General features: G+C 43.7%; 1 protein-coding gene across 1 annotated transcript in view; it reads left to right on the top strand.

Moving 5' to 3' along the window:
* The window catches only part of ext1c (exostoses (multiple) 1c), an 85,072-nt gene that overhangs the window by 56,052 nt on the left and 1,537 nt on the right, over positions 1-27,483 (top strand). Inside the window, exons 3-10 of the mRNA XM_084563489.1 lie at positions 14,213-14,306; positions 17,805-17,912; positions 20,253-20,372; positions 23,636-23,768; positions 24,075-24,193; positions 25,186-25,281; positions 25,682-25,768; positions 25,867-26,027. Of these exons, the coding sequence (XP_084419615.1) occupies positions 14,213-14,306; positions 17,805-17,912; positions 20,253-20,372; positions 23,636-23,768; positions 24,075-24,193; positions 25,186-25,281; positions 25,682-25,768; positions 25,867-26,027 (918 nt within the window). The remainder of the gene's footprint in view (positions 1-14,212; positions 14,307-17,804; positions 17,913-20,252; positions 20,373-23,635; positions 23,769-24,074; positions 24,194-25,185; positions 25,282-25,681; positions 25,769-25,866; positions 26,028-27,483) is intronic.

The raw sequence follows: 27,483 nt of genomic DNA, 5'->3' as shown, positions 1-27,483 counted from the left end.
GTACCTATTGTTGCACCACCTGTGTATGGGCGTTTCAACCACTGCTATTAGTACAGCTGCTCGTCTATAAGCGGTGGTATTTGTTCAGGGCTAAAATAGCTTTAATGACAGTGTGTTTGACACTGTGATCTAAAAAGCTCCGCTCTATTGTCTCTGATGTAATGTCTGTCGGGCTTAAAGGCCCATAGGTGGTCCAGCAATGACGGAGTCGCAGCTGATGGGGTTTGTCTGCCTCCGTGTCTGGGTGTGTTTTAGTGTTAGCGGACTACCCAGTGAGGTGCCAGGCTCCAAAATCTGGCGAGCAGGAAACAAACAAAACACTTTTTGGATCTTTCCTACAGTGCATAATTAAAAGCTGAAGGTGACACACGAACATTTACCCACTCTTTCGCTCGCACACATATACATATGCATGCACACAGCGTTTCCCACCATCCATACGAGGTCCTAACACATTTTATTTTCAGCATGCAGCAGGGAAATCATAAGGGGGAGAAAACTGTCATTGATGTGTAAATTCACTATAAATAATTCCTCTCTCGTCTCACCCAAAAGACCGCCTTGACGCACGTTCGCTGCTCTTGCTTCCAGCTTGTGCCTAGCCCTCTCCGCCTCGCCTTCCCCCCCTCCCCCGTATCCATCTCTCCTGACATCATTACTTATGAGGCGCAGTAATGAAGGACTCTCATTTTCAGTGTTTTCTGAGGCCCTCCGTCATCGTCCTCCGTCTGTCACTCCGGGATGGGCAGACTGGATGAAGCATCCAGCAGTAATGGAAAACGAAAGCGGGGTTGTGGCCTGCGCACTCACGCGGCGTGAAAAACAGGGGAAGTGGAAGAGTCCTCGCCTTGCTCGGCTCTATATTTATAGGCAGAAAACCTGATTTCAGATCAGTCACGCATGACTTGCAGCAGACACCTACTGCACGCCGGGGGAGGTGGGCAGGCAGGCGGGCAGGCAGGCAGGCGGGCAGGCAGGCACACAGCAACCTTTTCCTCGTTCGTTCTTTTTGTCTCTCGTGAAAAGCGGTGCATTTTATTTTCTGCCCATGTTTACCACTTCTTTCTCTCCTTCTTCTCACACCGTTTGATATTTCCCATCAGCGACAGATAGACTTGCTCCCCTCCTATAAAGTTCTATATTTTTACAAATAAATCTTCCGGGTGAGACAACTCGTTTACAAAGAAAATCAACTTTCAGTGAAATACAGACGCTTGTTTCTGTAAAATTCTTATAGATTTTTTATTGCAAATAGGCTCCTGCAGATGTTTAACTTGTTTTAAGAAAGTAAGACTTTCAGAGTTCATTAATAAAAGAAATTCAATTCTCTAAGCCCCCGTTGAACCCTTTGGCTAACCAAAGGAAAGTAATAAATCTAAGGAAGAAATAGTTTCACATTTTTGAAAGTTATATTTTTTGGTTGAGAGTAACATCCATACCACTCTCCCTCTCTGCTATCTAAATAAGAAGCTGTGGCAGTTAGCTTAGCATTAAGACTGAGAAACAGCTAGCCTTAGTTGTTGTAACTACGACATCTAGTTTGTTTATTACAGACAAGACAGAAAGTTGGTGAATGACAGTTGCCACCCGAGCTACAATTTTTTAGTTTGTTTCGATAACTGCAGTTCCTCAAATGGCCACTTGAGGCTGGCTCCAAAAGTCAACAAATCCTCATAAACCTCGATGTTAAAATGCTCAAACGTACGGCAGAATTTAACATGTTTATAACCGGATGCATAAAAGCTGCTGTTGTTCCTCAAGCGTGAGGTTTTTTTATTAAATCAATTAATTAAATCATATCAAGGCTTTAATTTGTGCTCCACTCTTTGTCCAATTTTGAATTAGCTGGGAGTTTTGCAGACTCAGACACTGCCAAGATGGCGATTGCTGAAGACACAAACAAAACTGGTTTACAGAAAGCCAGTTTCTTACATCTTTATATAGAGTTAATGCCACTGACCATCGAGCAACCATCCACCACATCAGTCTTCTCATCGAACTCTCCAAAAGAAAACAAATCAAAGACGGTTTCACAACACTGTCTTGGCCCACACCGTAGGATCATTTATCACCACTTTATCAAGAATCAGAGTTGTATTTCCCTCTTTTCCTTTAATCCTTTAGTTCCTCTCTAATCTGTGCACTGCCACGCAGATACCTAAACGTCTTTAAATCAGCCTTAACTTAATCTACTTCCAAGTCCTCACTTAACCCAGCCGGGGTGCTGGGAGATCTCTTTTTCCGGCCTTCGAGTCCGTCTTGTCGTACAGACGAAAGCAGGCCACTGACATCATGGTCATGCTCCTGGGCTGCTGTGCTTTTAGCCTAATGGCCAGACAGCTGTGCTCCCATTTCTAAATTTATCTAACACATGATGAAGTTTGTCACACCTCATCTCTGGCTGCTACATGTGGCCGACCACATAGTTAATGCCCAAAGAATACTGAATGCGTGTCTGCTGATTTTAAGCTGCCGTCATTTCTGCTTTTGTCATTTTTGAGCGTACCTGCACTCTGCACGCTGGGTTTACGTAAAATCAGAGCTACATTTAAAAGACTTAGCGGAAAAGCATTTTGATAAGCAGGAACGACTTAAAGTGCGGTGTTTAATGTAGCTTTAATCTCCATAAAACCACAATTCTGTGATTAAATGGATGCAGGATGTAAAAATAAACTCGCTTTTTCTTTTTTTTTTTATCTCCGATATGTTGAGTCTTAGCAGATTGCCCGCCGTTCAAGGGGAACATAGCAGAAAATCTCCTCTGCGACATTCATAGTATCCTCGAATTCAGTCTTTTGCAAGCACTGAACATTAAAAGAAAGGAAAAAGTAAAATACAAATTCTGAATATTGATTGCGGATTCAAATCACTCACACGGCCGCATATCTGTGGACCTATACATCTGTGGATTTTCATGGGTGAGCTCAGGATTGAGGCATAAGTAACAGCCTTAAGGGATCAGCTCGTGGTGGGGTCGTGACCATTCAGATTAGAGAGCTTAGTCCTCCCTTCTAAGTGTAATTAATGAGAAGGGAGGGCTGTTGAGGGAGTGGGGGGCAGATAAAGACAAAGAAGCAAAGGGCAGTGCCTATGAGGAGTGGTACTGAAAGAACACACGTACGTACAGGAATGCACTGAGCAGAGGAGGGATGGTGTGTAATGACAGGGCGCTCGGTGGTCAGTGTATTTGCGTACACGGTGTTCTGGAGTCCAGAACCAACAGCAGATAGGGTTGGACTGGAAATGCGGCTTGTCTAGCAGCAGAGTTCAGGACCTCTGCAACGTCAACAGGGATAACGAGAGGACGGCGTGGAATGCAGCGGTACGAAGCCACATCTGGAACATTTACACCGTTAGACATTCATTTATTCCCTTGGCTCAAAAACATGAAAACACAGAGGAATTATACAACGATTAGGCATAACATTATGACCACCTTCCTAATATTGTGTAGGTCTCCCCTGTGCCTCCAAAACAGTTGGGACTCATCAGAGAATGGACATGGGTCTTCTGAGGGTGTCCTGTGGTGTCTGTTGTTAGTGGGGCACCTTTGGGTCCTTAATAGGTCCTTGGATACTTGATCAGTTTGCGATCTAGTGAATTTGGAGGCCAGGTCAACACCCTCATGTTCGAGTTGTTCTTAAAGTTGCCTGGTCTGGTCTGGTCTGGTCTGGTCTAGGTGGGTGCTACATGTCTAAGTAACATCAACCAAGAATGCCAGGTCCAAACTTTTCCCCACATGAGTACGATCAAAAATCTGATCAAAGTATAGCTTAACTGTCCCAAACCCAACTGGATGAAAGGCAGTGGCATCAGAAAAGCATTAATTATAAAGCACCCTTGATAATAACAAAAAGTTGGCATCATAAAATGGGCATCAAGATTTTTTTCACCCTTGTTTCAAGAGTTTTGTCAAAATAATTAAAGGAAAAAGATGATTTACTTACAACAGAAGATATGAGAAGGATTTGATATCAAATGTCAAGGCCACGAGCTGTTAGCAGAGGATTATACACTGTGTATCAGGCAACGAGCCTCACACCTAGCAGATGTGTATCCTGTGATTCTGGTGTTTGTGCTGTGAAGGGTGTTGACATAATTAGTGTTAATTTAAAAGCTGAAAATGTGAGTTGATGCCCGCGTAAACGATGCTGTTAGCTCATTAATACTATACCATAGAGTCACCGGGGAGGGAGGTTTCTGCTCCGACGCAAAATTGTTCCTTTGCATGTTCATGAAGTTGAATATAAGATATTTTTAGCATGTCTGCAAAAAAATATTAACAGATTTATCGTTATAAGTGAAGAGTTTAATTGTTGAGGAGGCAGAGACTCTGTTGATGTCAAACGGCGAACAATCCAAATTCAAAATCACTCCGTCTTAGCCTAGCTTTTCTAATGACTCCCTGTAAGTGGGGGCGACAAAGCTGGATGGCAGAAAATCCATTAGTGAGTCTGCTGCTAGAAAGCAAAGAGACACAAAGGAGCGGTGGCTTTTGATACTGCCACTGAGGCTGACTGTGTTGGAGGCCCTTAGAATTAACTGCCTGGTGTTTATTTGGTGAGAGTCTCTAGAAGGCTGGTAGTTAGCCTGCATGTCAGGAGCACGGTGGATGACTAATATCTGAAACACTCCTGTGGAACTGAGGTGTTGGTGTTTGGTTCAGCGACGGTGCGGAACAGAGGGGTGGAGTATGGGGAGGCCGAAAGAGGAAAACATTTGAGGGATTGCTGTAACAGTACCCAGAGCGTTGACAGAAATGTCATTAAGGACCAAAACAATTTGTTCTAGTATTACTGATGTAATGGTTTCATTTAATGGCCTCATCAGGGCAGTTTAAAGACGCAGCAAAAACAAGCAGACACACAAACCCAGTAACTAGCTGGCTAGCTTTCTGTCAGGGGTTGGTGGAGACCAAAAAGGAGTTAAAATACTGGAGTTCAAATGGAACAGAAACTTAAATTAAAACTAAACTAATGCTAATGTTGCCAACTTATACAGATCAGCTACAACATTAAAACCACTGAAAGGAGAAGTAAATAACATTGACCATCTTGTGACAATACAGTGTTCTGCTGGGAAACATTTGGACCTGGCATTCATTGGTGTGGATGTTACTTAGACATGTAGTACCCACCTAGACCAGAGCAGGCACCCCCACCCCATAGCAATGACACTCCTTGATGGCAGCAGCCAAAACATGAAGAACAGCACAAGGTGTTGACCTGGCCTCCAAATTCACTGGATCCCAAACTGATCAAGTATCTGTGGGATGATCCACAGAGGCCCCTCCCCTCAACCCATAGGACCCAGATCCCCCCCACTAACAACATTGTGTTGCCAGACACCACAGGACACCCTCAGAAGGCCCATGTCCATTCTCTGATGAATCACAACTGTTTTGGAGGCACCAGGGAGACCTACACAATATTAGGAAGGTGGTCATAATGTTATGCCTAATCATGTATGTCTAAATAATGTCTATGTTGTGTTTACAACTTGTAGCAGTAAATGAAATACATTATTGACTCTGATATCGATCAACCAGTAGGTGGAAAGTTGACCCCCAATCATTTTGCATGACGTTGCAGTAAATAAATGCATGACCAAGAAATGTAAAAAAGAAAATTTGTTTGGGGAAATAAATATATACAATTAAAAAATAATAATATTTTGAAATTGAACCAAATAAAAAGGGTCAAATAACACTAAATACAGGAGCAAATCAAAACAGAAATATCTGTCTATGTCCCGTTTTATAAATGATTGAATGCCTATATTTATATTTAATAGTGTTTTTGGTGAATGTAATGGCATAATAATTTATGGATTGAATAATTCATTAATCATCTTTGACTTGGGCACTTTTGGTCCTCCACAGCTCTGAGCTTACAACAGAATCATAACCGATAAAAACCACGTGCCGAAACTGACTGATAAGCTGTTCTAAACTCCCCGCTTAGTCATCAAAAATCTAGCCTCATTCAGATCAGCAAACCTTTCTGACCGTTAACGCCCAGGGTTTCGACGGGCGCCATGTAAGGAGTGGGGCTGTTGAAATGTAGACTGACAGTGATACACATATCACTTCACGTGTAAGCCTCACTCCACCGGCGGGCGAGAGATGTCCAGTGGGACGGATAGAGTTCAAAATCTGACACCATTATAATTACACCGGGGTGTTCTGTAGTTTCTTGGGTTACTTCTTCTACAAGTCCTCGCCGGATCTACGAGCAGAACGGCTCCGCGTTCCCCCCTAAATGCTCGATATTTCTGAATTTCAAACTCGTTCTTGTTGGATTTCCGTTTTCGTTTGAGAGAAAATAGAGGAGGAACGAGAGGAGATCGAGGGAGATGGCTTATCCCGTTCATGCGCCGTTAAGACAGACAGACAGACAGACAGAGAGTCTGCGAGGTAGCTGTGTGTCAGTATCTTCCATGCAAACACAACAGCTGCAGGGGAAGGATTTAACATCACCTTCTCTTTCTCTCCTCGACTTGTCTTTCACACACACACACACACACACACACACACGAATGCACGCAAACACTCTTTTTTCCCCCCCTTGAGATTATCGGAATGAGAGAAAAGATAAAGACAGGAGGGATGATGAGGATGAAAAATAAAGATTACGGGCATCGGTTCCTACACCGAGACATCATCCGCACAAAGACGAGCATGAACGCTTGTCTCCCTCTCTCTTTTGGTTTCTTTCTCTCTCTCTCTCACTCTGTGTTTAATGTAAGTGGATACTAGAAGACCTCATTCCTCTGCACACTGAAACCTGAACTCTCTATTTAGCCTCCTGCCTTTCACTCTCTCTCTCTTCTCTATCTCCAACGTGCACCGCTCTTCTTTTTCCGTATCCGCCCATCTTTTCAATTTGCCTTTCACATTTCTAGCACGTCCCGTTGTCTTAATTCGGTTTTGATTCCTAGCCGCTTATTGTCCAAATCCTGCTTTTCTTACTACGCAGTCCAGCAGTGATACGTCTGCTCCTGCTTCTGCCTGATGGCACGTCTGGTGGAGGCTGTAGCCCAGCGCCTGACCTATTGCCTGCAGCTGTAGTTTTGTGACTTACTCTCCTCTCCTGAACCTCCCATCCTCTCGGGTCCCAGAGGCTGTAGCAGCTGGCTGCATATATATTTCTGAATGAATGAGCAGGCAGGCATGCAGGCAGGCAGCAGAGGTCTGGATACATGCTAACGATTTTATTTTCATTTTTAGGGAACGTACCATATCACTGCATTAGATCAGAACATCAGAAGCAGACGATGATGATAGATGGCTTTATTCCAGCTTGATTTGTTTATGGCATTTGACAAGGAACAAAGCATCAGTGGTGCAGCCAAAAATGGTTTTATTTACTACTAAGAAACTGTTAAATGAGAGGGTTTGCTTAAATGTGGGGCTGCTGCAGACCAGTATTTTTTTTTCCAGTGGCCAGTTAATCCTGTGGTTAACTTACCACTAAATAGTAATCACAACTTCTATCCTTACGTTTCTATTTGAAGGTTTTCTCATAATACACACGGATCACCCACAACATTAAAACCACTGACAGGAGAAGTAAATAACATTGACCATCTTGTGACAATCCAATGTTCTGCTGGGAAACTTTAGGACCTGGCATTCAGTGTTGTGGATGTTACTAAGACATGTAGCACCCACCTAGACCAGACCAGACCAGACATCCCCACCTCATAGCAATGACACTCCTTGATGGCAGCAGCCATCCTGACACAGGCACACACACAAAAACGGTTTAGGAACAACTAAAAAAAGCATGAAGAACAGCAGAAGGTGTTGACCTGGCCTCCAAGTATCTGTGGGATGAACCACAGAGGCCCCTCCCCTCAACCCAGAGGGCCCAAAGGCCCCCCACTAACAGCATTGTGTTGCCAGACACCACAGGACACCCTCAGAAGGTCCATGTCCATTCTCTGATGAATCACAACTGTTCTGGAGGCACAAGGGAGACCTACAAAATTTTAAGAAGGTGGTCATAATGTTATGCCTGCCTAGTGTATATCATTATTTATGTGCAAAAGGTTTCTTACACGCCCTTTGAGTGTAACATAAATGGAAATCTACGTTGGTTTAGTTCTGCAGGTCTGTATGTGAACAGACAATCTTCTTAAAATTTGCAAAAGCACTGGAAAGCAGCGTTGCTATGCTAGGCAGAGCCATTAGCATCCGCTCTAGGGAGCCTTCATTGTCTGAAAAACTGCAGACGAGGACACAACGACAGCTCTTAGGCACCGAACACCGAGCAAGAATCAGACAAAACTCCCCGTAATAGCGCGAACCCTGACGTTGGCTGTCCTGGTTGGAAAGCTGGCAGATCTTCTCTCCTGAGATGCTCGTGCGTAGCGGTTATGCCGCTGCGGTAGCCCGTTTCATTCTCACAAAGCGTCTCCTTTTGAAGAATTTCCACACTTCTGACAATCTGGACCAAGTCTCTTTTCCACCATAATTAGGGATGAACGCAGCGCATTGATGTGTTCCACGCAAATCAACGCAATCATGTTACTCATTACGTCGACGCGGGCCCTACTCCGAATATGTCGCTGTAGCTGGAGTGTTTTTTTTTTCTTTTCTCATTTGGATGTGGCCAGCGGAGAAGTGAGAAGAAATGTGGGGAGAGAAAAAGGGGGACGACATGTGACGTAGGTCCCGAGCCAGAATGGAACTAATCCAGGGCTACCGAGAACCCTGTAATTTTCTAAATCCCATCTTTAAATGTTCATACCAGCCGTCATTCATCCTGATGTAAAATGTCAGTCTGTCCTTTCTGTCTTTTTTTACTTCTCGTGCATTTTAAAACCCGGCTCAGCTCATAAACCAAGTTTCAGTCGTCGCTGATAATGGTTGTTTAGGCCCCAGCTTTCGGCCATAATTTCTGGTTTGTGCGCTGACATTACCGAGACAGTATCCTCCGTCATTCAGGTCTCATTGGGCTCGATGATGGATGAAAAGTATCGACAGCGGCCTGTTAGCGCCGTGACAGCTAATCCATAACCTTTGTCAAGCAGCACACACTTGCGTTCACGCATGCAAACACACAAATACCGGAACGCACTCGCCCCAACCCCCCATCACCCCCTCCTCGCCGTACCTGACCTTTACAGGAAGCAGAGTGGAAGTCAACTGACCAGAAGCTGCTGTCAATCAAGAGGCATCCACCCCGCATCCCCCCCTCTCTGTCCCGCTCCCCGCCTTTTCCCTCGCTCCTCCGCTTTCACTCAGTCAATATTCATTAAGTGTTCAGTATAAGGATGAACATATGTAAAAAACGAACGGTAGCTGTTATTGTGGAATAAATACAAATCACTCAAAACGTAACGGGGGAAACAAGTCGGGGCGGGCGAAGCCGATGTGTGTAAATGCGAGAGAAACGGGATCAGGAGATGACGGAGCCGAGGAGACGCAGATCCGCTTATCAGACGACCCAAAATACACATAAACGCTCACTCGCGCACAGGGTGCGACTCGGAGCGGTGCCATCTTAGTAAACACAGCTTTGATGATATGGGTATCACACTGAGCCCAATGGCTTGACTTGAAGAGAGAGAGGAAGAGAGAGAGAGAACGAGCCTGCTGGGTACTACGTGGGAAAGAGAGAGAGACTGTTTAGGCACGAGGAAGTCAGCATGAGCCAAAAAAATATAACAAAAATGATAGCAATATGAAGACATCAGGCCCAAGTGTGTGTGTGTGTGTGTGTGTGTGTGTGTGTGTTTTGCAGAGTGTGTTTCTTGGCTGCACAATCAACCCTCCCTCTCTTATCCTTCTACATATCCTTTTGCTCATAGATCGGCGCCCGTATTGGATGTTTAATATTTAACTATATCTGTCCTCCTGAGAGACGGGCAGATTGGAAAAAAGGAGGAAGGGAGGGAGGGAGGCGTTGAGCAAACACGGAGCAGTGGTGCTGACTTCCACAAATCTAAGTGTACACACAATCAGAATCTTTCATCAAAACCCACAAACACTCAAACAGCGTGCAATCAAGAGCACGCCAAATGAGATGGAAATGCATTCAGACAACACCTAGCGTCAACATTTTTAAGTGAAGAAACTTTATGACGGCCGCACACACCAGAAATAACTAGCTTAACCTGAAATGACTGCTGAAATAAGCAGCAATTAACGGTTTAACGTGACTTTGTCAACCACAAACTGAAATGGAAGCAAGAAAAACAAGCTGTAAATATAATAGTTGCCTTTTCGTGCGGTCAAATCGTTAGCAAATGGTTGCAAATATGGCGCTGCAACATGTTTGTGGCAACCTTTAAGGCCAATATTCACTCATTTTAAATATTTTTCCCGAAAATAATCCAGATGAGCACATAATCAGTGAACCAAAATATTAAAAAGGTAAATTGTTAGCTGGAATTGCTAAAATTAGCCTCAAAAAGCAATAAACTGTAACCGATTGATAATTATTTGTTGTGTCTGTCACTATGAGTGACCTCTTTCAAAAATGCCGATCAATTTAATTCATTGTAAATATCACAGTATTGAGTATAGCTGCTTAAATGTCAGGATGTGTTGCATTTTGTAGCCGTAAATTGAATATCTTTAGTCAAACGTAAGATTTTTCTCACGTTTTTCTGTAATTTTTTAATGAAAAAAAGAATCTAGAGACAAACAAATACAGAATATAATTGTGTAATGTAACTCGCTGCATGCATGCTTTGCCTCATTAACATGCAGACAGTCTCGTGCAGCACACTCCTTGCTACCCACGGTATAAAATGTGCACACACATGAATACATCGTGAGTCATTGTTATTTAGCTGCAGTTTACCTGCCGGACAACCTCCAGCCACAGACACACTGACTCAGTCATTCACTCATACATATGCAAAACCTTTTATTTTTATTTTTTTTGATGTTCAAACGGTCGGTCACAAAAACGCATATCTTCTCACTTCAAGGTTGTTGGTTGATACGACGACGGCATGAAATCCGACTTATTAACCTGATTTTACAAAGTTAAAATGGATCATGCTGAAAATGAACGAGCAGAAGTCTTTATGGCTCTACTGGATTATTATTTTTTTTTTGCATGAATTTTCTCTAATATAATGAAGGTCCTTGATTCGTCGAGTATCTTATTCACTTTACAGGCCAAACACTGCTATTTCTCTTTGGCTGCTGCATCTATGAAGTGTTCCTCAATAGATTTTTGCAAACAATTGATTATATAGCACCATACATATCTTCCGTTTTCACTCCTGCAGCTGCATCCTTGAGGGACTACTCTTTGAGTAGTGGCAGTGATCGTATAAAACTTTGGACAACATCTTCTGCACAGAAATAAAAATGTCTACTATGTGATGTAAAAATGGGAATTTTTAAAACTAGGACATCTTCTGATATCACTAGAAAATATGGATTAGGATTTTGTATGGCTACGGCTCAAGCAAATTCAGAAAAGCAGACAATAGCCAAATATTAGAGGCTGAAACCAGAAAGGTTTTCTTTTTTGCAAATTTCCTTGAAAACTAATATTGGTTATCACGATTGAAGCGGCTTTCAATTTTCTGTTGAATGAGTAGTTGGTTAAGTGACCAAATGTTTAGCTGAAATGAGGCTGAATCCTCCCTGAAATACATGAAGACAGACATTTGGCATTGCAAAATATAAAAATGTACGTGGTGCAAACTGAAACTGCAGCTTTGCATGTTTGCCTGTGGAATCTATTTGAGAGAAGGCAGCATGCTCAAAGGAACGATGCAGAGAAAGATGGTAGAGAAGAAGAAGAAGAAGAAGAAGAAGAGAGTGAAGGAGACACAGCAGGCCTCTCTGTTTGTTGTTGGGAGACAAAGTGCTTTTAAATGATTTACTTGTTCCCTCATTAAAGAACAGCAGCCGGGTTCTCAGACGGCCGGATTTGCAGACGGACAAAAACTTGCGTGTGGATGCGCATGTGAGCCCGCTTCCTGCTGCGCGAGCCGAGTCGCGGTTATGCATTATCAAACGCGCACAAATACGCAAACAGCAGGCACAGAGACAGAAGTGGGTCAGACTAACCGGCTCGGTTTCACTGCGTCTGAAACATGCAAAAGGTCCCTGCTGTTTTACATTAGATACTATGGATGCAAACGCATACAGCCCACACACACACAGACAACCCCGAGGACAGTGATGTACTCACACACCAAAACGATCAAAAACTATAGATTTACTCTACAAGTGAATATATTTACTTTAACAGCGTAACTCACACTTTGTTAGACATTTATGTATTTATTCCCTTGGCTCAAAAACATAAAAACACAGAGGAATTATACACAGATCTGGCATAACATTATGACCACTTTCCTAATACTCAGTAGGTCTCCAAAACAGTTGTGACTCATCGGAGAATGGACATGGACCTTCTGAGGGTGTCCTGTGGCGTCTGGCAACAGAATGTTGTTAGTGGGGGCCCTTTGGGTCCTATGGGTTGAGGGGAGGGGCCTCTGTGGATCATGCCACAGATACGTGGAGGCCAGGTCAACACCTTGTGATGTTCTTCATGTTTTTTTTAGTTGTTATAAAGCGTTTTTGTGTGTGTCTGTGTCAGGCTGCATCCTGCTGCCATCAAGGAGTGTCATTGCTACGGGGTGGGGGTGCCTGGTCTGGTCTAGGTGGGTGGTAAATGTCTAAGTAACATCCACATGAATGAATGCCAGGTCTGAAAGTTTCCCAGCACAACATTGAATTGTCACAAGATGGTCAATGTCATTTACTTCTTCTGTCTGTGGTCATAATGTTATGACACAAAATCCCTGAGAAATATGTTGTGTAACTCAAACATTTCAAACTTTCTCTGCAAGGTTCATTTATTTTGTTCGTCAGCACGTGGAGGAATATCAGAGGCAGACAAGGCCGCTTTTTAGTCCTGATGCCAGTGCTTGTGTACGTATATGTGCGTCCGTTTGCTGCGTTTTGATTCGTATTATATTGGCTCTACAGCACACTCTGAGCTCTAACAGTGACATCCATTCAGATCTTGGCGCCCAGGCCTGAGACAACCACTGTTAACGGATGCCAACATCAGCAATGGAATCCCGGTGGATTCGAGCCGGGTAGCGGAGGTGGTCTGGGTCTCGTCACTCACGGGGTGCTAAGTAAACGACTGAGCGAGCGAGAAGATTAACGGCAGGCGCATTTTACACCGTGCAAATAAACAAGCGGAGGGAGCTGGATGCGGGAACAGGGGAGGGCTGAGGAAGATGGGATAAAATGTTGGGAGGTGGGGTGACGAGGCGGGGAGGAGGAGCAGAAAGTTGCGTGGAAGGTTGAAGTCTCCCTTAAGAGACTGTTTGTTCCTCATCTGTTTACAGACACCATTCGGCCGTTGCTGTTCCACTTAAAGGAAGAAGGAGAGCATTGATGCAGAGGGTTTCCATTTGGTTTCTTTTAAAACAAAGTATGAAATATGAGCACGAGGCGGCGGACCTCATCCGGGCGACGCGCGGCGGCAGCCGGCAAGAGGGGCACGCTCCACATTTCTCACTTGGCACCGGTTCAGACCATCCGCAACACAAATCAGTGCAGAACGGAGATTAGGGCACATTTACTCATGAGCTCAGTGATGGATCCGTTTTTCCGACATACAGTAGGTATCTGAGCCGGTGCCAACGTGTCTGCGCGGGGAAGATTTATGACTGCACATAATCTGAGTCATTATGACTAAATATCCGAAATGAAAAGCCACAGAAATCCCAGTTTATTTTACGGGTGGCAGATATTAAATATGATGCATTAGAGGGAGCGTTTGTCCCCACGCCGGCAGGCTGTTTATTAGATTTGTTTGCCGTCGTTTGGTTGTTACAGGAGATAAGGGCTTCACACTGGGAGCATCTTTCACTGTGCACCATTTTGATCTTTGCATCAATATTAATCTGTCCAATAACATATTAACATCAGACTCTCTGCTGACTTCTCTTCGCATTGTACTCTTTTACAAAGACATAACTCTGCAAGACTTGTGGAGAAAAGGGAAATTACCTCGGCTCCAGAGCTGCTTCTAATAATACCGCTGGGTCAGAGGTCATCCTACAGCTAACAATTAACAAATCGTGTCCCCTGTGTATCCGGTCTGCACACACAATTCCGCCATTCCCTCTTGAATCCCGTTTTATTCGCTGCAGTTCGCTCCGTACAAATGAAATGATGATTAATGTATTTAAATTTGCTCTTCCCCCGTTTTAGGTTCGACTACCAGGAGCTCCTCCACAACTCCACCTTCTGCTTGGTGCCTCGGGGTCGGCGCCTGGGCTCCTTCCGCTTCCTAGAGTCGCTGCAGGTAAATATATAATATCCTGCTCAATGTACACCATCGGCTGTACTCTAGTTGCTCATAAATCATGAATTATCAGAGCTTTACACCTGGATTCCTCGACGTGAGAAGCCCAATTAGTCCAATTTTTGTTTGTACTGTGAGCTACGGGGGTTCTGCAGGAATACAGGCCGATCTGACATCGATTTCACGAGAGATTAGCTGCACTTGTTGTTTTTGTTCACGCTCTTCTCGCTGGTTTTAATTGGGTTTACACAGCTGGGTTATTTTACACACAGTCAAGATTTAGCAATATTTGATCGGGATTTGATAGTTGATGGACAGTTGACTAATGGCTATAATTTGCAAAACTGGAGCTCTGCCTGTTTAGTCACAAATGGTTGGTTATCAGACTAAGCCTTAAGATTTAGTTCAAACTCTGCACTTACAAAAGCAGCAAATGCCAACAACAACCTTAGCAAGGGAAACACACTGGATTTCCAACTGATTGCAAGATGTGTGGAACTAGTTTTTGCAGTGTTTCCTGCACCGTTGTCCCTCGTCGGACGTCTCACAGCTGCTTTTCGGACGATTTTCGCTCCGATTGGCTGTTAAGCTTAGCGAACCAGTGCAGGAGAAAAGAACCTAAAATGCATCTTTATCTATAATCTGAACATTCAGACACACAAATGTTTCCACAACAACACAATCCTCTCGAATGAATAAACTGTAGACCAACCGATGAGCAGGATTTAGGAAAGGCTAGTTCTGTACGACGGCTTGTAGCCCTCCCTAGGTTCTTGGGCCTTCCAGCTAATTTTAGCTCTTCTAGTTTCCTCCTTTGAGTGATGAATAAAGTTTCTGGTCGTGCCAGTTTCTGGTTGTTAACAGAAACAAGTCAATCGAGCTTCTGATGGGCTACACCCACAGATGTTCCTGTTTGAACTTCCACTTTCCACCAGTCCCTTGGAACTGAAGAAGCTACACGCTACCTTTGTAGTGTGTTCAAGTGCAACTTTTAGGTCCAGACTCAGGAGATATGAGGCAACGTCCGTGGTGGTTTTGGTGGTTCTTTGACATCTGCGTTTATGATGTACAGTATGTTGTACTTATTCATCAATATTATGAAAAGTTGCATCCACGCACAAGCATAAATTATTGGCTCTGACAGAGAGTTATGTTCCTCATGAAATCCTGTGCGAGTACTTCAGGACTCTCCTGTTTCTCAAAAGGCCTACATACACAAACAGCTTTGTGCTAACACAGCAATTATAAAAACATTAGCTGCTGTATTTCCCACTGCATTGTTTGAGTGGCCAAATTACACTTTTACAGGAAACAGACCAGCCTGAATGAGACCCAGCTCGCATACAGTTCAATCAACACCGAAGTGCACAGGATGCAGAGTGTTTACGTTCCAGAGGCGCGGTTTATGCAGTCTTTTTGGTTATTGACACCTTAATGGTCACATCTGCAAGTTGTTTTCCCCCCCGCGCCATTGTGTTGCCTTGAATCCAGATCCCGCCGTAAAGGCTTTATTTGCTATTTGCTAGGGCCTTTAAAACGAAAATGGGTCCATTAACGCACACGGACGCAATCACGCACTTATGTAAACACTGGAGCCATTCGCCCATCAGTGAGATGTGCACGTACACAGTGAAGAATAACCGCATGCAGTGGAGCGAGGGAAGAGTTTAGAGCTGCCGCAGATCCCTCTCTGCCACCCAAGTCGACGGTCTCACACCAGCAGTGCAGGAAGCAGCAGTAGTGGCTGTTTTTGGATTCGCCCAACACTGAACTCTCTGGCTGCCACAATGTTCCCTGGCTGCACTGCTCTCCGGCGCTATGTGTTTCAGTGTGTGTGTGTGTGTGTGTGTGTGTGTGTGTGAATGGCCCGGAAGCATCTATAGGAGTGGCAGCCTGCCCCACCGCTGATGTCTGCTGAACGGACAAATCCGCACACAACCCACTTGGCTTGGCAGCAGTCATGGTCCCTTTCTCTTCCTGTCTTCCCTCTTTGTCCTCTCTTTCTCTTGTTTTCTCCTCTCCGCCATCCTCTCCTCCCTTCCCATTCAAGCCACCTTTATTTTTTTGCAAGATTTTTCGGTTGTGTGCTCCTCTTTTTTTGTTTTAAATATATTTCGGTGCCAGCCAAGCCCACAAAAGAACTGGCAATTACCACTGTGGTAGGAAACTTGCTGCCAGCTTTCCAGTATACACATACACACAAACTCACACACACACACACACACAGGCACAAATCTGAAAACTCCTCCATCTACACAATCGCTCCAAGGCCTCCCCTTCTTCATCTCCCAATGCAAACAAACCAAAAACAACTACACACAGCACGGAGACTTTTATACTACCCTACCTCCAGGCAGAAGGGGCTCGAAAATGTTAGCAACTCGCCCTCGCAGAGCTTCATCTCTCGGGGTGCAGACTCGGGCTGCATTTCAAATCTAGAGGCCTTGGATTATCACTGCGGGAGCCTTTTTTTTGACCTTGTCGTAACCCGTGGCAAATTCCGACACCTAGACGTGCGAACAAGTCCTCCTATTTGCGTGAGTGTCCTTCAGCTGGTTTATTCTCAGATGAAATGCATGAGCCTGGTAACCCCAGTGGGCTGGAGAGTGTGTTTGATCCGCAGCGTTTCAGCTGCCGATGCCGTTCTCTCGTGGTTTAATTAGGGGAAAAAAAATAAAACCCAGACCTATCAACAGTCCAGGCCATGGCAAGTATAAAGAAAGAAAGAAAGAAAGAAAGCAGGATAGGATGGGAGCTGCAGCTATTAGAAAATGGGGTAAAGAGAGGGTGAAGATGATAGATTTATAGGGGAGGTGGAGACCAAAGGAAAAAAGTGGAACAACATCAAATACCTGTCAGCGAATGAGCGGAATATGGGGATAGGGGGAACATCAAAAATCAACTTCAATAAAGCGTTACGCCTTGACGTGTCAACTGGTTCCTTCGTATTCTCCTCCCATCTCTTCATCCCTCCTTTCTCGCCCCCCCCTCAGTCTACCTCTTTCACTTTCCCTCCGTGGTTGTACCTAATTAGTGCACAAAAGAGTCAAGCCCTGTCAGCCACATCTGTGTTTGCATGTATATGAATGGCAGTCTTCAACAAGCCTCCGGGGCTTCCTGGGAAAGGAAAGATACAAGTTATTACTCATCACAGCCACTCTATAGGGGTCGTGCATACATACGTACATACATACATGCGCACACACTCTCTTACACATACAAAGGACCATTGATCATACTATCTGCTCGGCTTGGGACATCACAGTGTCAAGCAGCTGGAGCTGAACTCGTACAGATTGCATTGTAGTCATGCAGCTGTAGCGCGTTATGTTATGTTGTTTACTGCCAAAGGGGAGCCAGCAGTAAGGGAATCTTTAAAGGGACCGAGTTAAACTGCAGCTGATTGCAGCTAATATGCAGCATATATATTCATTGGAGTTGCTTTGTCATTTTTACTGTCTCCCTTAAGGCTGTCTAAATTCTTTTATGTTTCTCCAGGCGGCGTGCATCCCAGTGCTGCTGAGTAATGGCTGGGAGCTGCCGTTTTCTGACGTCATACAGTGGAACCAGGCGGTCATCGAGGGAGATGAGAGATTACTACTCCAGGTAACGCTCACAGGATTCATACAGCAGGACATCCTGATGGTCTTAAGATACCTGTGGACTCCTACTGACCAGTCTATAAGTTCAACAAGTGTGGGATCAGTGGTTATATATAAAGATAGAAGGAGAACCCAACGCAAAGTTACCCAAAATAATTCACGAACAGTGGGTTTTAAGCTTAATTTGGTGGCTCTGGCCATCAACATCTTAATTTAAAGACAAAGAGCAAACAGGTGGAGTTTGAGTGGAGTGGACACCTCGGTGGACATCTAGCAACTGGACATCCTTTAATTATGCAGAACTGTAAGCCACGATATCATTTAAATCATCCCTCCTACAGACTTGTCTTTTCAAGAGGCCATTTGAGAAACTTTTTTTTGGCACCGGAAGTTGCTGCTTGGTGTGGATTCAAACTTTTACCCAGAAAAAACTATTCGGATAAATTGAAGCGACAGTGCAAAACTTTTTCTCTCTCTCTCCACCATCTGTCAGTGACACAAACACTGTCAACATGTGTGTATGACGTACACCTACAGTCTACTGTCTTTCCGTCAGTCACTTTCTTTTTTTGGACTCTAATACTTTCTTCTAATGCTAAGTTTCTTTTTTATCTAGAGTATCAAACTTTTGATAGATGCTTCCTAGGTTCTTATTCTTAGGGGCAAATTCAGAGAACCGTAGTTACATTAGTAATAATTTTTTCACCACAGGCTAGAGGTAGTAGGTTACTACATCTCTGGCACTGCGGTTGCGTCTCCCTTCAGATCATGACTCGTCAACGTAAAACACATCTCTACCAATGAGCTGGTCTACTGTGCAATACACTGACCAGTGGCTGGTTTGTGAGCTCCTCTGACTTGACCTTAATGGATTTTCATTTATGTAAAAGTCCCACTCTCTGGCTTTACAGAAGAAAACATATATTGCTGTGATTGGTTCAGTAATGGCTGAAACACAGCAGGCGTCTAACTTGTTCACGATTCCCACCGAAAAAGGCTTTTTCAGTTTTAATATCCAGAATTAATTCACTGCATAAATGTCACCCACTTATGGGATTGTGCCATTATTTGAGAGTGAAAGACAGAAAATATGAGGCCAGAGACATGCAACAAGAGACAAGCTTAACCAATACAGTGTATGGAAATGTCCGGTCTGCTACATTTGTCGAACAGAAATGGAAAACCAAAAGTAATAAGCCCGAGTCAAAGGGTTATTGTACAAAGATCTATGGCGCTGCATTTTCCTCTTTATATCTGCGCTAGCAGCAAACAGGTTCTCTCGGTTTAAAAATAATCACGGACATTGGAAAACATCCACCATGCAGGGCTTCAAAGCAGGCATTACCTGTATCAAACGGTGTGCTTACAGCTCGGAGCCCCTGTGAGATTAAACACCCATAAAAGCCTTAATCCAGCTCCATTTCAAAAGCACTCACTGCCTCGTCGTCTCACACACACACAAATAAACACAATGAGCGAGCAAAGCCGGCTCTCTCCCAGCTACAACCTTTATCTCTCCCCCTCACACAAATTACATCATGTCTCCTCTGCATTGATCCCCTTCGATCCCGGCCAATGGATTGGCATTCAGCTAATGAACAGGAACAAAACCCTGAGAGCTCAGAGGAGGGGAGACGTTTTCAAATGAGGGCAGAATTGGATTGAATGAGGTGTCCGCATCAGTGCCATTTCTGCACACTTGGAAAACTATCACATGGAAACACACACATACACAGTATATTACACACATATACCAGTCATTTACGATTCAAGGGCAAGGCCGAACAAGTACAAACACTCCAGACAAAAAGGACAAGGCTGTAGTGACGCTATCCTTCAGATGTACTGAAAAGAAAAAGGAGGAAACATGGCGCAGAGTAAAGGTGTGTGAAAAGAACATGGAAAATAATTTAAAAAAGGAGAGATTCATGGCCTTCTAGCCTCTTTAAACGCTGTTCATTAGAGAATGTGTTAGCGGTGTGAAGACTGCAGGGTTTAAAGGAGTCAGCTACTCTCAGTTCAACGTGGGTTTCTTCTGCTTTGACGGAGTCCAACAGCTTAACATTCTCTAAGTGATTAAATCAATTTCCGTGATTCATTTGAAAACCACAATTTAGCCCTTACTAATGAAGTTCTAATTATCTGAACAACAGTCCCCTAAAATCAGCTCTGCATCAAATGTTTTTGGGTGGCCAGATTCGTGGCCAGAGCCAATTTTTTTAATCGCTTAAATGCGGTTTCCTCTTTTTCCAGACTACTTTGAGAGTGAAAAAGGAAAAATCTTTGTGGATTCTCTTCTTTCCTGTTCCATTTAACTGAACCTATTCTCATCTTTTCTCTTCAGGTGCCATCTACAGTGAGAGCGGTAGGGAATGAGCGAGTCCTGGCCCTCAGACAAAGGACCCAGATGTTGTGGGATGCCTACTTTTCCTCTGTGGACAAGATAGTCCTCACCACACTGGAGGTCAGCCCAAAGCCCTAACTCACTCAGCATAATAAGGCCCAGTCATAGAAACAAAATTCGTCCCTAAGTTTTTTTTTTTTGGTTCTGGGAGCTCGGTGCGGCTGTGACTGGACCAGCTGATAGACTACTTTATATTTCAGCGACACTGTTCCCTGTGGCATTTTATTCTCTGGATTGCACATTATTCATATAGTTGGCGTTTCCAGAAGAAGAAAAAGAAGTTTTTAAAAGCAAAAACCTTGCATTGATGTGGTTTTCTGCTTCTAGTTCCAAGTAGCTTAGGTATGCTGTGTTCAAAACTACAGGAGTTTTGGGCTGATTTATCCCCAAATTCACCCCGACTGACAATCAGTGGAAAAATCCCGTCCAGACCTTGCTCGGTTTGAGGTTTGACCCAGTTTATTTGGTAATGTGATATTTGGGATTTAAAATGTGGATGATTACATCGGTACTTTGACAATAACCAATGAGAGAAATTAGTCCACAAAGACACGGAGCAGCTGATGACGTTACCAAGCAGTGTAAACATCCCAGCCCATGAGACAGCCCATGCTGACTGAGAACTCCCCAACCATCTTCTCATCCACATCCATTCAGCTTGTCCTTTTCTTTTTATATTCTCACAGCAAAGTTACAGAGTCACAGTGATATTCTTTCGGCTAGTCTGGCAGATGGCGCACCGGCTTGCACGAGTGTGAAACAGTGGAAACACAGCAAGTTGTTGCACTGCGGTGTCACTTTTTGTTTACATCCATTTCCCTGTGAGATCATGGAGGCGGTATATTCAATACTCAGCATGATAACCTAATTAATATCCATGCGCCTTTTTTTGTTGTTTTTTTTTTTTTTTTAAATCTTGTAGTATGTGCATGTTTGAGATTAGAAACATGAATATCTGAACTTTCTCTTTAAGTATGTGACGCAAGCCGAGTTTGAAAGTGCAATTTAAAACTCAGCCTCAGCTAAAACTGAGCCCAGCTTTAGTTTAAGGTTAGTTACACCAGACCAGGGGTAGCAAGTTCAGCTAGTGGGGGACACGCTTAAGTTATTGAACAAGAAAAAAGAGTAGCAAGCTTTTCTCAGTTTCTAATATGTCTTATTTCACACTGGAAATATGCAAATAGAGGGCAGTGCTACGTTCTGGGTTTTTTCAGATTGAAACGCCCACTCAGTTGTTTGTTTTTTCTGTTGAAATTTTGAGGGATGGGTGTGGAGTCATGGGTAGGGAGAGAAGATTATAACTCGTTTAGAAGATCGATGACACAATTCTGAAAGAAAGCTTCTCTCAGTGACAAACAGGTGTGTTCATGCTGTATTGTGGAAAAACATACGTCAGGTTATGTGGGAGGAAGGAAGAAGGATTGTTCCTCCAAAACAGTTGTGACTCATCAGAAAATGGACATGGGCCTTCTGAGGGTGTCCTGTGGTGTCTGGCAACAAAATGTTGTTAGTGGGGGCCTTTGGGTCTTATGGGTCGAGGTGAGGGGCCTCTGTGAATCATCCCACAAATATTTGATTAGTTTGGAATCTAGTGAATTTAGAGGCCAGGTCAACACCTTGTGCTGTTCTTTGTGTTTTTTTGAGTTGTTCCTAAACTGTGTGTGTGTGTCTGTGTCAGGCTGCATCCTGCTGGGGATGGCTGCTGCCATCAAGGAGTGTCATTGCTATGGGATAAGGGTGCCTGGTCTGGTCTAGGTGGGTGCTACATGTCTAAGTAACATCCACATGAATGCCAGCAGACATTGAATTGTCACAAGATGGTCAATGTTCTTCATATCAACAATTTCATGCATTTGAGTTGAAAGCTGAACTGAATGCAAAACAATCCACTGAATTTTGATCAGATGCTGCTGCAAAACTTCAAGGTTATATTCTGAACTTTAGTAATAATTCAAGTTGTATCATATCAAGATTTTGCCTCCTGGTTCCTCACAAATATGTCCATGTGATGTTGCTGCAAACTTAACTGAAACGTCCTGAAACTCTAAATACTCAGTGTTTTCGCTACCCTACAGATCTATTCAAAGAAGCGCAGCCTGTAACCTTTCCAATGAAAATATCTACAAAAAGAAGCCACTGCCATAAACACAGGTTTTATGTTGAACACAGGGCCAGAGTCGCTGCCTCTCTGCCTTTTACTGCCTGCGTGCTATCATCAGTCCTCTTTCAGAAAGCCTTTGCGACCGTTTTCACATTTGAATCTTGTATCGTTATGATTATAGGGTTGGATCGCGGTACATGCTAGAGCAGTTCTACTCTTTCACTATCTCTGCTTTGTGTTGGTCTTAGAAATGTTTCAAAGCAGTCAACAGCCGACCACCTGAAGTCTCAGAGTAATCCCCTAATGTATAGGAATGATATATTATTACTGTGTGAATATCAGTCTCAACCTGTCAGTCTCTGCCTCGCTGCTTGCTATTATCAGACTTAGAAATGTAATTTTTTTTTTTTAATGTTTTTAAAAGTTCCATAAACAGGAGAAACTGAGCAGCTCTTGTTATTTTTTCCCTGGTTTTCTGTTCGCCTGTCTTGCTCATATGGTATTTTCCTCAGCTCATCTTTTGTTTTAGCTTTCTGTCTTTGAACAAGCCGCAAAGTAATGTACTTCAAAAGTAGCTGCTCCGGCTAAGAGAAAGTCGTTTGAAGGTTGGCCCAAGGGTTAGGTGGTGCATGAAAAAGAAATAACAATCTCTTCATATGAGCAGGTTTTCGCAGACACTGCCAATGTCAATTTTAGCACTTCAAAATGTAGGCAAGTAACAGATTTAGATTTTAGAAATCGCACAGCGAGAGGTAGACGTTGCAATCTGATGTTTAGAAAGCAAAGCCTGGCATCCTCCTGTGTATTCCTGTTGGGATTTCTGCCAGTGATAGTAAGGGAGAGGTTCTGGAGGTTGTTGATAAGCTGCTTATATACAGTACATACAGCATACAGAGGGGAACCTCTCCCCAAGAGAGACAGCTGCACAGTCAGGCTGAGGTCAGTGAAGCCGAGAGCTTCAGAGATACTAGTGTTGGCTGCTGCATGGACACCCCCTGTTGGTGCACGGCGGGCAGGACAGGAAGCATGTCATTAGGGATAACTAAAAAATGCATACACAAGTGTGTCAGGCCTTGAACTGCAGTGCAGTTTATATTAAGCTACAAAACTCTCATCCATCGACTTAGTGCAGGCGTATACACGATGAGCACGGCAGCTGCTTTACTGCTACTACTTCTCATGCTGCAACCCACATCTAACCTCGTCCCCTTTCTCTCTTCAGATCATTAAGGACCGGGTGTTTTCTCACATATCAAGGAACAAGTACATGTGGAACTCCTTGCCGGGAGGTCTGCTCGTCCTACCGGAGTACTCCACTCACCTTGCACATTTCCCGTTCTACTACCTTGGACTAGGTAAACACACATTTCATTTAAATGTCTGCACACGGCAATTACAGTTTCACATTGCGGATGTCAAAACTAAGACGAACAATCAAATAGTCTTTTTGCTGCCCTGCTGAAATATATACATAACCAATATGCCTCGCTTGCTGTAATTGGTGCAGTCTGAGTTGCTTAAGAAGCAGAGTAGTATTTTTTATACAATAGTTTGTAATGTTCAAATTTCTGGCTGTAAAACTGTATCTGATGATCACTGACTGCTATAATGATAACTCATGTCCTCTCATCTTCTTGTCCTTGTCTTGGGACCTTACTCAGGGGTCAGTCCGGGTCAAGAGTTCACCGCTGTCATCCATGCCGTCTCTCCATTGGTCTCTCAGTCTCAGCCAATCATGAAGCTACTTCAGGTGGTCTCCAAGTCAAAGTACTGCTCACAGGTAAAATAAGCCAAGCTCTGAGGTAACGTATAGTCAAAAACTGCTTCAATCATTTGCATTTCAAGGTACTCTCTGTACATTTGCACAACAAAACAGTGGCAAGGCAACAATCAGAGCAAGTTCACACAAACACAATGTGGTCTGGGTCTTCCTGGACTTGGCCAAGCAGAAGGGCTTTGTTCAGGGGAGGTTACCAGGGGTCCAACAATACAAAAATCAAAGGCTTAAAAGTTGTCTGCAGTGATGGAGAAAGAAAGATCGATGGAGTGCTCCTGAGATCAAGGCTAGACAGAAGACTCTCAGCGCCTCAGGACAATTTGAGCAGAAGTCCAAGCAGCATGTCTGTTCGAACACCAGGCACTGCTCATCTTTTACAAATACCATCCTTACAGTGAAGCACGGCGGTGGCAGCATCATGCTGTATGGGTGCTTCTCAGAAGTAGGGACAGGAAGACAGGTCAGAGTTGAAAAGAGGAAGATGTCAGTGAAATACACATAGGTCCTTAAGAGTGCAGAGATTTGAAAACAGTTTGGCTTTCAGCAGCTTTACAGTGAACCAAAGAATAAACTGCCTTAGGCCACAAGTCTCTGTCAGCCCTTAAGTGGCTCAACCAAAACCCTAGCTTAAACCCCACAGACCGTCAATGGCAAACCTTGAAAATGACACTTGAGATAATGGTGAGGGAGATTGAAAGGATCGGATCTCAAATCCAGCAGTCTTTGAGAGACTTACCCACGAAGGCTGTCGTAATTGCTGAATAGTAAATGGGAGATTTCAGTTTGTGAATTATTGAGCATAGACTGATGAGCAAAAATGGCAATCTCAACAATTTTAAATTAAGTCTACAACGGAAAGTGTACAAGAAGTGAAGTACTTTATGAATCAACTGTATTATGAGCATATCTCTACCAGCAGCCATCTCCAGTAAATCAACTGTGCCCACATGTGTACTGTATATGTTATATGAACTTCATTACTTCCGCTCTTCTAGATTATCATTCTATGGAACAGCGAGAAGCCGCCACCCAGTCGGAGCAAATGGCCTCCCATGCCCGTCCCCCTCACTGTGACAGACGGCAGGAGGAAGGTGAGGCCCGATGCCACTCACAACTCACACAGAGAAAGCCGGCTCTGACGTCCGAGTGTCAGGATGACAGACTGTCAGTCGCTCCGTCTGTTTATGTAGCTCTCACTCTTTGTCTGCGTAAATCCATCTTTCGGCTTGATGTCTATTTTTCTCTGTCTTTCTTTCTGTCCGCGTGTATCTGACATGATCACTGATCCGCGTGGCGTTCACTTTCCTAAATGACACTCGTATCATCCGTCTCCTTTTCTGCCTTCCAAGCAAAAAAAATAAAATCTCCAGTGAGGCGCTCATCCCCACTTAACACGAATCAGTGTAACATGATCGTCTCTAATCTCTCAAAGCACACCCCGGACTACAAACAGGACCAGAGTTAAGACTTATGACACTGTTTCCCTCACAGACCACCAGTCGGTTTCTACCTCACGTTGCCATAGAGACAGAAGCAGTGCTCAGCCTGGATGAGGATACAGTCCTGTTGACCAGTGAGGTATGTGTACATGTGTTTGTAATAAACACAAAGCAATAGCACACACAAAAATTATAATACAGCATCAGTATCTGATTATTTTACATCTCTACTTGCAGGTGAACTTTGCCTTCTTGGTGTGGCGGAGCTTCCCCGAGCGGATTGTAGGCTACCCTCCCAGGAGCCATTTCTGGGATCCCCTGAAGCGAGCCTGGGGCTACACCTCTAAGTGGACCAACGATTACTCTATCGTCCTGACTGGAGCTGCCTTCTACCACAGGTGCATGAAAAAAAAAAATAAAATGGCATTTTACAGATGTAAAAGCTTTGGTTTTGTTGGTTTGGTTTACAATCCAAAAACACGAAAGGTCAAACATATTTGGAAAACTATATTTTGAAATTCCCACCCCAAATTCAGGCCGTTATTGCTCCACAAGTCTAAAATGAACAATCTTCACCTCTTCTCATATGAGACACTTGTCCTAGAAGTCTGTGTCCAGGCCAAAGAGAGATTTGAAAAACTCCAGCGACAATCGTCACATTTACTTCCGCCTAATCTGTGCCATAGAGAAACAAGCCAACTACAGAAACAAAAACAACCATAACAGACATAACTGCCTTATACCAATGAGTCAGTGACACTGACGTTATTGAAGCTGTGGGATAAGTTAAAGGATTATCTCATCTTATTTTAATCACAGTAACAGGCACCACCCTTAGAAACCTTCCAAATAAGGCATTAGTTGTGTTTTTATAAGAGATAAAGCATTGTCCTGGTGCATGGGTCTCCAGGGTGAAGTGGGGTTAAGCATGTAGCTTAACACTTCCAATAGCCAAAAAGCAGCTAAGTCTTAAAATATTTTGCTTACAGACAGATTTCCTTTCAAACATTAAAAACTAATAAGACACAACTTGGCGAGGAGACATTCTGCAAGAGAAAGGCATCGAGAATGATTTGTGTGCGAGCCAGAGGAAAGAAAGGACGAGAGCGAATTACTCTGGGATTATTTCTAGCACCTTGATTAATTCAAAAAGCCTCAAGTCAGTTATGTGCAGTGGTCGCGAGTCCTCCTTCGATATGCACGCAATTACTCCACAGACAACACAGCCTAAAAGCCGCTCAAGCCTCGTGACATTTTGAGACAATGCCGTCATTTCTGTCAGTCGTTTGAATGAAAATTTAAATCCTTACAGCAAATAGACACAAGAGCTTTCGCCTCAAATGCCCCTTTTCACTTCCCGAACAATGAAATAAGAATGAGTAGTCAAGTCTATAAAAGATGCATTGTTCAGTCTGGGAGCAGACAAATTTAGTCTGTCACTATTGATATTTTTACTTTATATTAATGGCAACAGGGCTTCTTCCTTTTATATAGATAAATGTGGCTAAGCCTAAATAATTGAACCCGTTGCCAACTCTGAAATGCAAAATCACAAACTCAATTGAAAGCACAGCACTAAAATCTCCAGTCTTGAAGGAGCAGAGAACACATGCATTGCAGCAGTGGAGTCTAGTGTGAACTATATATCTCAAATCCCACTGGTGGTGAAATGGTTAACTTGCCCCAGATACATATCATCAACACGTGTACTGATTTCTGTAGATGTCACCTTACCTGTTACCAATCACTTCCTGGTTTCTCGACCTCCTGTTGTGTTCAAATACGTAAAGACGTTTTGTGTGTGTGTCTACATGCGGCTTATTTTAGGTTGGGTTTTTGATATGCTGCAAGTGC

Source organism: Chelon labrosus, assembly GCF_963514085.1.
Source record: "Chelon labrosus genome assembly, chromosome: 16".
Taxonomy (NCBI): Eukaryota; Metazoa; Chordata; class Actinopteri; order Mugiliformes; family Mugilidae; genus Chelon; species Chelon labrosus.
Note: the sequence above shows the minus strand (reverse complement) of the source record. Positions and strands in the feature narration are given on the sequence as shown.